Source organism: Rhea americana, unplaced genomic scaffold (genome assembly GCF_003343005.1).
Source record: "Rhea americana isolate MKP2758 unplaced genomic scaffold, rheAme1 scaffold_11, whole genome shotgun sequence".
Taxonomy (NCBI): domain Eukaryota; kingdom Metazoa; phylum Chordata; class Aves; order Rheiformes; family Rheidae; genus Rhea; species Rhea americana.
In genome coordinates, this window is record NW_028185150.1 from 9,561,775 (window position 1) to 9,572,290 (window position 10,516).

The following is a 10,516-nucleotide window of genomic DNA, read 5'->3' on the forward strand; positions in this document are numbered from 1 at the left end:
ATGTAGGAAATGTTTTAGATTTATTAGATCACTCACAAGACTGTGTGCCTTGGCAGCCATCTCAGTTCCCCTACTGATCTCTCCTTTGTCCTCGTTACTAAGGAAGTGAATGTTCTGTCTATTTTCATCCAACTGGCTTTCATAGCCTTTGGCAATATTTCACTATTATCACTGCTCATGGAATAATGTGTTTAACCCATTGGGCAGATTCCCCGTGTTGATTCCATACTTTTCCACAACACTGATACATCTTCTCAAATAAGCTTGTATTACATGCTTGGATTGCAGGAAAACTAGGGAACAGTGTGGAACATAAAAGATGATAGTTTTGTTGATAACTTTTAGATCCAGTATTTTTCTAGGGAGTTTTTAAAAGACAGAAAGTGAGTATTTGCATGATTTGGTATGGGGGGAGAACGAGTGGAAGAAAAAGGAATTAAGGAAAATAAGGAAAAAGAACATAACTGATTTTCACAAATATATAAAGATTTCTTCTTGCTTAGTGTTTCATTTTGCATCATCAGCCAGTTTTGTGTCTAAGTATCTGAAAAGAACTGTAAAGGTCATTGAGATGAAAAATAGACCTACGATGAAAAAAAGACCAATAAAACAATTACTGCGACTCTTCAGTCATTTAGTTCTGTGAAGTTTGCCTCAGATTGGAAGAACCTTTATTATTTAAGTCCATGTTGTTGTTAGCATATGAACCTTACCTGATTTCTTTTTTCTTTTAGGCATTTTTATTACATGTGTACAAGAGAATAGGTGCCTGCCAAAATATTGGATATGTTGTATAATCATTGAAACTTCTAAAATAGGTTTACCAATTACAAAGTTGTCAAAYTGCCTCAGAGGGAAGACTTTTTGCTTTTGAGTTTATTTCTGAAGGTTGCCTGAAGTTGGGGGGGGGGGGGGGGATTGCTTGTTTGGTTTTGGAAGGATTGAGGTTTTTTGTTTGTTTGTTTGTTTTTGTAGTCCTAGTGTGTAATCCTACTTCTAGAACCAAAGCAGTTTGAAACTCAGTTCAAACTGGGTGGGACTCTTCCTCTAGGAAAAATATGTGAAATAAAGGAGTGGAAAGTTAGGCCCTATATGAAGATTTTCTTACAAAATACTGTTTTCTGATTCTTACACTAGATAGTAAAGTATTCTGTCTTGTTTAAATRTAGACATCTCAACTTGTTTTTCCTGCAATATTTGAATCATTTTACCAGGTTTACATAGTTTTTGAATAATATTAATATTCATTTTGTGTTTATCAAGAATGGATTATTCTAAATCAATCTAATCCTTCTATTGTTGGAGTACATGCATCATAAAAGGCTAAAACACTTTAGTTAAATTTTTATGTTGTCTCACATGACAGTGCTGTTAGCTAATGGGGAAGACATGGGCTGGAAGAACCTACAAATACGTAAACACATAATTAGCTGGCGAACCAGAATTAGTAGTATCAGTATAGTCTGTGAAAATTCAAGTGCATCTTGACATGCTGGAGAAGTATTTCAGCAAAAAACAGGGTGTACTTCAAAAAGAATGTGAAAAAAGCATTTTCTTTAATCTAAGTTAAGATTTGTCTGTTTTAAACTAAGACAACTTAGTCTTGTGAGCTATCCTGAACACATAAGTATGCCATAAGATACAAAGTAAGTTTTTTTCCTGTAGTCATTCCCAGAAAGTCTTCGACTTTTGCTGGAGTGACTGGACCACCACAGCTTCCTGATTTTTTTATATGAGAGGAGGCTGACTTATTTATCTCATTATATGAACATTTTTCCCTAACTGGGCTCCCTTTTCATGTATTGTCCAAGATTGAAGAGGAAGTTTGTGGTGGTTACCAYCTTAAAAAAGAAAGGGGTAGAGGGAGGAAGGGTCTAAGAGGGAACAAAAATCCAGAAGTTTGAGAGAGAAGTTCACAGAGTGCACTTTGCAGCAGGATATGGATTCCATTATACTCTATTTAGCACCTCAAATAAAAGAAAGTCTTTGAAAGAGATGTCAGTGATGGAGAAGGAGATGTTTTCATGTTATTTCCTGTTTGATTCGTGGAAAAATAATAAAGGACTTGTTCTATTTATTGTTAAAATGAAGATAACTGTTGACATTTTTTTTWWAAAAAAAGCTATTTTAATTTAAAGTCAGACATTAGTAATTCTTTTTAAGAACAAATTTTCAGTCCTCTAGTTCTTCAGAGCATCCTTCACCATTACTGAACCTCTGAGATTCCTAGAGGAGAGCCTTTTTGTTTTATTAGTAGATCTCCAAAGATTTGATAGAATTTTTCTGTCCTGCTTTTCTAAAAGTGGTGTTTTAATGCTGGGAATCCTTTACCCTATTTTATAGAAGTAATTAAAATGCATAATCACAATGCACCCCTCTAACATTGTAGCTTAAAACGTATCAGTCAAATAAATCAGGTAATTCGAAGAACTAAGTTGCACATTATGTGTTTAATAGCTGAATAAAGGTTGGTTTGATTTTTGTCATATACTTCTTCAGTTTTCAGTTGTTTTTAGTAGAATCTTAAAATAGTAGTGTTCAGTAACTTAAGATAGTAACTTCAGGTCTTTTGGGAAGAGAGAAGCTGGTCACATGACTTAAAGTGCAGGACTGAAAATGGAGAATTTTTGCTTCCTTGAGAGATACGTGTGGTATCTTTATAGTGCACAGCAGTTTGCTGATATGAAAAAGGAAGATGGTGCTGATCTCTTGTCAAGACAAAGAAAGGCTACTGAGTGTCTCAGATGCTATTTATACTGCTTGTATTTGCTCTAATACCTTTTAGAATAGACATGGTTTATTTCCAGGAGGCTGTCTCTGTTGTGCTCAGGAGAAAAAAAGAAGTACTTCGACCTGTGTTCTACCTGTGAAACATTCTTTGTATCAAAACTATTAAGTGAAGGAGGCAGCTTAGAAAAAATGCCAGTAAGGTTATTTCTAGAGTCCATAGAAGTAAATGAAAAACAGGAGCAATATGAAGAAAGAGATTAAGTCCTTTAAATAGTATATCCATTAGCTCTAGTAAGAAGAGAAAAAAAAGTAAAGTAAGCTTTGTCCAGTAACTAGGCTTTTATGTCTTCCTAGAAATAAATTCTAGTTATTCTGAAGGCTTAAAAAAATCCTAATGAAAATTATTTGGTAACAAATACTTTATAAATGCGTGGGCAGCAACACTGTAGGAATTCATCACAGTTCATCTGAAAGCCTTTCTGGGAGTTAATTCATTAGCTATTTTAAGTCAAGCAATGCAATTATAGACATAGTCTTGTGTTCCACAGGTTCTAGGACTTATATTATAAATTATTTATTGGAAAATGAAGGTATAAATTATTTTAAATTTCTCCCTCCTCTTTTTTATTTTATTTTATTTTTTAAACAGTCCCTGTTCTCTGACATACATCATTCACTAGGAAAAATTTAAAATCCTTTACCTGGTATCTTCAGTGTAGTTTGGTGAACCTTTTACTTCTCTTAAAATGATCTTTATTCCTAGCCACTTTGAGATTTTAAATCAATATCTATTTCTCYTTCTATTCTTCTTTTTCTTTCTTTTTCTTTTTTTTTCTAATTGATCCTGTGGGAACGTTTCTGAGACTCCTACCTTTTCAAGGTTTGGAGAAAGTGCAAGTGCTTTTGTTCAGGGATGCCTACGTGTCTGTCAGGGCATAGTGGACAAGGATGATGGATTATTTATTTTCTTTGTGTCTGTTCTAAAACCATTATCACAGTGACTGTAAGTTCTGAGAAATTCAGTGGAGAGAGAACCTCAGTCTGGGAATGTATTGATAAATTACTCCTGTATACTGATTGGCTACTGTTACTGCTTTTTATTTCAGGTTCTTCTTGATGAACTTTCTTCCACTAAATATTGGGTATCCACACATGTTTCAGACCATAGCGGATTTCATTACCGCCAGTTCTTGCTGAAGTCCTTGATAGGCAGAACTATGCCTGACAATAATATGCTAGTACAAAAACAAATGATAAATGAGCAAAACCCTAGCCTTCAAAAGGAGGAGGAAGGTGAAGTGGGAGAGGCTGCCTGTGCAGAAGAACAGAGCATGGATCTCCCCCATCATTTAAACGAAGAGTTAGAACTCTGCACTGATTTAATTGATACTTATCCAGGGCATGAAACTTTGTGGTGTCATAGGTAAGAGGATTTTGTCAAAAGAGTGTTGTTCTGATTATTGGATTGTTCTTTGCCTAATGTTTTCAGAAATATAGTTGTTCTGAACTTAAAATGTACTGCTCATTAACAGACTTCTAATCTAATGTATCCTGAGCCTTTTATTTTTCTCTTGAACCTTTTCCAGAGCTATTGAATGGATAATTTGATTGAGCTTAAGCACCTTGTAGGCTTAAGCTCCTTGTGTCCCTCCCTCTAGAGGGCAGCTGGTGCCAGAGACATCCTTACTGTTAATCAACCTCCTCACACTTAATATTTAAAAGGACAAAAGATAGACAAAAGATGCATCAACTGCAGAAAACCTCCATATTGCCAGCTGGGTATTCATCCCTGGATAGGTAGTAGCAGCATTGTCTAAGCCTTTTTTTTTTTTTCCTTCATTCCATTCAAATGAATGAATACATAACATATTTTTGTGTTTGGTTCTCTCTCTCAGCGTAGTGTTTTGTTACCTGGCTCACTCTAGCTATGCTTTTGGATGTGTGCTGATATGTTACCCAAACCTTCTACGAAAAGTGTATGTTGCATGAAGTAGTTTTGTACCTTTTCCAAGTACAAAATCTGTTCTGTTTCTTAAATTCAGGAYTCGTCATTTATAGGATCACATTTCAACTGTGTGGTAAATACAGAAAGAGGCTGAGGGAGAAACTGCTGTGATACACATGCAACGGTTGCTTTCACAGTTAAATCCATTTCATTGACAGATGTTTTCTATGCTGAACAGAGAAACTACACTGATGACTTCTGATGCCAAAATACAGATATTTTTTGATACAGTTTTCAGTCAGGTTTCAGTCAGAGATCAGACATCATAGGATTACAGGCGCATTGAGATAGCAGGAATCTGTRCATGATACATAATGCTTTTGACGATCCTAGATGAAATCTGTTCTGGAAATAGAGGAAAAAAAAAAGTCTTCCTGTTTGGAAGGAATGGCTTTGGAACCATTTTAGCATAGACAGCAACAGCACATGTTTCTCACCTTTGCCTATACTGCTTATCTTCACTTTGGCATCAAGTAACTGAGTGCATGGTGCCTCTGAGCTTGTCTGTAGCATGTGAACTGTGCTAGTGGATTTTGTGCAGTAATAGCCGTTTGGAAGGAAAATAGTAAACTTCGCAGTTCCTTAAAAGATATTTGAGATACCGTTGGTTGGATAGTGGTGTAATTTTTACTTCTGAGCTAGACGTAGAGAAATGCAAGGATTCATTTCCGTTTGTTAAACTTGAAGCTAGCACACTCTCTATCTGCTTTCAGTAAGCTGGAATTTACTGTGTTTGTGGGAAAATCTGATGGTATGGCAAACTGACATTTAATATAAATATGTTCAGCAACGGCAGTAGATTATATTCAGTGTATGACTTTTTCTTTCTTTCTTCCTTTCTTTTTCTCTGAAGAAGGCGTGTATTCTACCTTCAGCACCACCTACACAACAAAATTCCTCTTCTAAATGTGGTGGTGTCATCTGTGGACAGCAGTGATGAAACTTTGAATAGTTCACAACCCAGTCCTGCGACCAGTCACCTGGCACATGCTATGGATGTTGATGGTTTGAATGAATCCAGCAGCAAGCAAGGTTATACCCAAGAAACAAAACGTCTGAAGCGTGCCCCTATGCAGGACTCCCTTGGCCCCGAAATGGAATACAGGTTCATTGACAAAGTTTTGTCAACTTGTAGAGACGTGGATCAAATCAGATTTGCTACTGCATATCGAAAATGGTTAGTTACTTTTTTAGGTCAGTGAAGGAAAAGTTCAAAGCCTGCAGGGTGATTCTTATAGTGCAATATTCTCTTTTCAGACACAAATGCATGTCTTGATTGCAAGTGTTAGCTAACCATGTGATTCTCACTTTTAATGGTCAATGCTAAAGTTCATATTCAGAGTTAGATGTCTGTCACTCTAATAAAGAACTAGCATACTATTTTGCTATCTTTAATCCTTTTAAAAATCATTCTCTTTCTACTTGTGGCAGCTTCCTATCATACTATTTTCCTATTTTTTAACTTCTATATTAAAATGGACTCTGAATAATTTGGCTTTAAGAAAAGAGTCTGAAATGCTTTTGAAACAGGTGGAGTGTCTTGAAAAGAAACAGAAGGATCTGTCAGTATCGGCTTAAACTGTTTCCATTTTGTTCCTCTTTACTGTAGTAGATCCTGCTAGTATCTTACAAAACCTTATTGGGTTCAGGCTTTGTTCAGCGAGGGCTATTATTTTTGTATTAGCAGTCTTTGATAGAAGACCAGACTGCAATGTTTCTTCTTCCAGTGTCCGTTAATAGTATTGCAGTCATGCTCGCTATTATTATAATTTGGGGATTTTTTGCTTATTATCACATACGTTTCATATGAAAGTCTATAAAGTTAAAATTCTTAAAAGCAGGAAAATTTTCTTCCTCACACATGCATGCACACACGCATTCACAGTCAGAACTATATTGGAAACATTTTTCTTCAGACATCTTTATGATCATTTCCTACTTTGTATTTATTTATTTATTTTACCTCAGCAATCCAGAGTTAATGACACTTGACACACATTTCTGAATGTRTTGTGTACACTACAGAATTGCAGCCTGCTAAATCAGATATCTGTAAGTCGTACATGAACCAGGATTGTGCAAATCCAATAGAGGATAAGGCAAAAAGTAATTCTGCTGATTGGTCATTGAAACTATACAGTTAAAAAAAAGCAGCAAGGAGCTATCTCTTCCCTTTTATTCTTYTTTAGAGCCTCAGTTTTAGGGTTTGGGGTATTTTCTGGCCCTTCTTTCTTCAACCATATAGTTCTGTTTACATAACTGTAAATGTTAAGGGAATCTGATATACAAATTTCTATTCCCATGGAATTAAACATGGGTGGATTATTTTGTAATTTCCTTAGAATTTACCTAGTTAAGGGACTTCTACACTAATGGAATTGTGGTGATCCAAAGACCCAGTGCAGAAATATTGTACAGCTGTAGAATTTTGTGCAATGGCATCATTACCTCTGTTCAAAACAGATACTACTTGCTGAGGGGATTAGATATTCAAGCTAAAGTCCTTGCCAAAATGTTATATGTTTGTCCTGCCCAAAGTGCCTCTTGACTGTAAGTTTCAAGCTATTGTTTCTGTTGGGCGGGGAGCAACGATAAGGGGGAAACAGAGGTAGCCCACTCAAAAAATTACCACTTGAAGAAGAACGCTTGAAATATGCGTAATTACAGCAATACAAAATAATTTGGTGGATAGGAGTTACTCTTTCCATTTCAAAATGAAAATAGACTACCTCTGGTCTTAGTACATTCATAAACTCATTTCAGCCACAGAATAGCTAACATACATTTCTAAATGTATGCTGTAATGTTTACAGTTCCTAAGTAAGACTCAAGAACCTTCATGGCAAAGCTTTGCCTGTGTGAGCATCTGTGCTTGCAGCTTTACAGCTGGGGATATACATGGCTGTTTGTTTTCAGATGCTCTGGGATATTTTTCTTCAATGATTGTTTTAATTACAGAACAATGTAATCATGTAGGAAGGAGGGGTTGGAATGGAGTGAAAGGATTATTAGATTATATGATGTTGTCTCTATTACCATTGAAAAATGAACAAGAACTTTTATCCGTACTAGACTGCACGTTGTTTTCTGTGTGCAAAACACATGTTAAAACAAATGTAATAATCTTTGTTAACTTATSTAAAGATAACCAATTAATGACTAGTATGTTCCTGGAAATTGTGAAGTCAGCTAATGTTCTTTGCTGTGGATCTGTTCTTCATCCTAGGTTACTTAGTAACTTAATTGTTTTGGCCATTTACCTTTGCAAAATTTACCTGTTTATCAGAAAAGTATTAAAGGAAGGAGCAGACTGGGGGATAGGACAAGAAATACTGCTTGAACTGTAGAGGGAAGAAGTGTTCTCTTCTCCTTGCGCTGGAATGACTGAGATTTTTAGAGAAACTTGGAAGAGTTATGACAGAATCTGACTTGAAATCCATTATATATTTTTTCTAGACTATAATCTGGAGTTTTTAGAGTCTTAGAACTGTGTCATGAAAATACTATGCTATCAAATTTGACAATCCTTCCATCGTAAACACTTAAGATCAAACTGCTGCCCTCAAATACATGTTTGTAGCCCCTATTAATTGTTAGCAGGGGTTATACATACTTGTGCAAATACCTGATTTGATCCTATAGAGCTGAATAGAGTTGTATTACATTTTCATACCTGGAAAGTGTTCTGATAATTCTGAGTAGAGATAGTGCTAATAAGTTACCACATTTACAAAACACTAATGGCTGTAGTATGACTCCAAATTGTAGGTTTTTAAAAGCTACATGTGATGGAAATATTCTTTTTTTTTTTAATCCAATGAGACTCATTACATTTAAGAAGTATTTGAGAGTACAGTTTACCACACAGAAAACTACACAGTAAAAATAAATAAATAAACTGTTTGTAGCAGGTCGTGTTTTCTAACAGTATGAGTGATGCTAAAGAAGAAAATGTATAGCTAAATTACTCAAAGCCTCTTATGTAAGGCCTCTTATATGTCATTGAAGATACATTTTCAATAAATTATAAAAAGCTCAGAATTGTATGATATTCTGGAACCACGAGCTTTGTAACGTAGTGTTTTTAACCGCTCACTATTTATTCTTTTTTTCCCTTAAATAACTTAAGTAGCAGTTTTAAAAAAATTGGCTTCAGGGCATTGGCATATACATAAAGGTTACTGAGTACAGCTCCACAGTGTTAAGTAATATATGTTAGTCATTTTGTGTTTCATAGATCAGAGCATTTTAACTTAGTCCTCTTGTGGAGSAACCATTCAACTGAAGTTGTAGAGTAGAAGGCTGTCACTCTTTGAGGTTCCTTCTGATATAAATCAAAATTTGTACATCTGTAAACATCTTCACAAAAAGCTCATCATCTTCACTGATTTTATCTTGTGCTGTAATATGTGCCATTTAAATTGATTCAAACTTTTGTTAATTGGATTAGTCTTTGAGCAATTTATTTGTGTTAGAAATATATTTGTTCCTCAAAATCTTTTATTTAACTTGAAACTACTGAAATGAGAACAGGAAGGATCATATTTTTAATGTGATAAATTTTGTTATGCGCATTAACTATTACTTCATTGGCATTTGGTTAATCGTTTTGTATGCTACAACCACTGGAGCAACATGCAGCATTAAAAATAGCTACAATAACAAACTAATATAAACTTGTTACTGGAATCCATCCCTGTATTTGTTGTGATTAATACTTGTTAATCTATTCATGTTTGCATGTTACAGTGTTTTGTTGACTTCTTTTACATTTTGTTGTACAGTTAACATCCTTATGTTGTTTAATATGTGGAAAAGTAAATTTTCAGTTTATAATGGTTGATTACTTACCTTTTATAGAACTTATTTTAAGAGAAATAAGGAAAATGTTAATATAGGGAGAAAGCTTAGATTCTCTTTTCTAATCAGAGTTTCAGGCATTTCAAGTTTTGTGTTAGTGCTACCTAATCAGAACGTGTAGATAAAACTTACGAACAGGAGTACCTTTTTTATTCTATGCAGGTCATTAATGAAGTTTTAGAACAGTACTGTATAATAGTGATGAACAGAAACAAAGGGTCTTGAAAACACTTGTCTGCATAGCCAGCCGAGCAAGCAAACCTTTTTAGAATAATGTATAATACAGTGAACGCAGTGTGACTATCACAGAGTAATTTAAGCAATGAGTCTTCAGAGACTTCACTGAATTTTTGTATAAGTTTTTTTTTTTTTTTTTTTTTTTTTTTTTTTGCTTTACCTTCTACATGAGAAGAGTGGTCCTCAGCTTTTTGGATTTTGTAGAAAGTGAACCTTTGCACTTACAATGAATGGGGAAAAAATGTATTGGGCTCTGTCTTCTACAGAGACTTTGAAAAAAGCAGTGAATTGAAAGGTAGATGTGACTTCTAAATGCATGTTTGTGCTGTTCTCTTTTGATGATGAGAATTCTTTACACTTAGAATTTACTGGGAAGAAAGAGGGGAAAATCACCTATTCTAAATGCATTTAACATTCAAGTTAGTTTCAAAGGAAGGCCAGTGTCCTTGTCTAAGATAATTTTCCTTCTTATTTTTCCAGTGTGTTCAGAAACATGTTTCCTTCCAAACTTCTTGTCTGTTCTTCCAACCAGCAAAGAAGAATGTAGCAAAGTATTGGAGAGGTGGCCTCAGATTTAATATTTAGATAACTCTGACTACCTCCCGAAAAGTGCTCTGATATCCTTAAGTGGAGTTCATTAGACTCAATTTTTTGGTACCTCATATTAGGTCTCGATCCTCTTTC

At 34.9% G+C, this 10,516-nt stretch overlaps 1 protein-coding gene across 1 annotated transcript in view; it reads left to right on the forward strand.

The window, feature by feature from the left end:
* Positions 1 to 9,428, forward strand: part of PTAR1 (protein prenyltransferase alpha subunit repeat containing 1) — a 36,130-nt gene extending 26,702 nt beyond the window's left edge. Inside the window, exons 6-7 of the mRNA XM_085313756.1 lie at positions 3,837 to 4,153; positions 5,589 to 9,428. Coding sequence (XP_085169882.1) covers positions 3,837 to 4,153; positions 5,589 to 5,937 — 666 coding nt within the window. The 3' untranslated portion in view covers positions 5,938 to 9,428. The remainder of the gene's footprint in view (positions 1 to 3,836; positions 4,154 to 5,588) is intronic.
* The last annotated feature ends 1,088 nt before the right edge of the window (positions 9,429 to 10,516 follow it).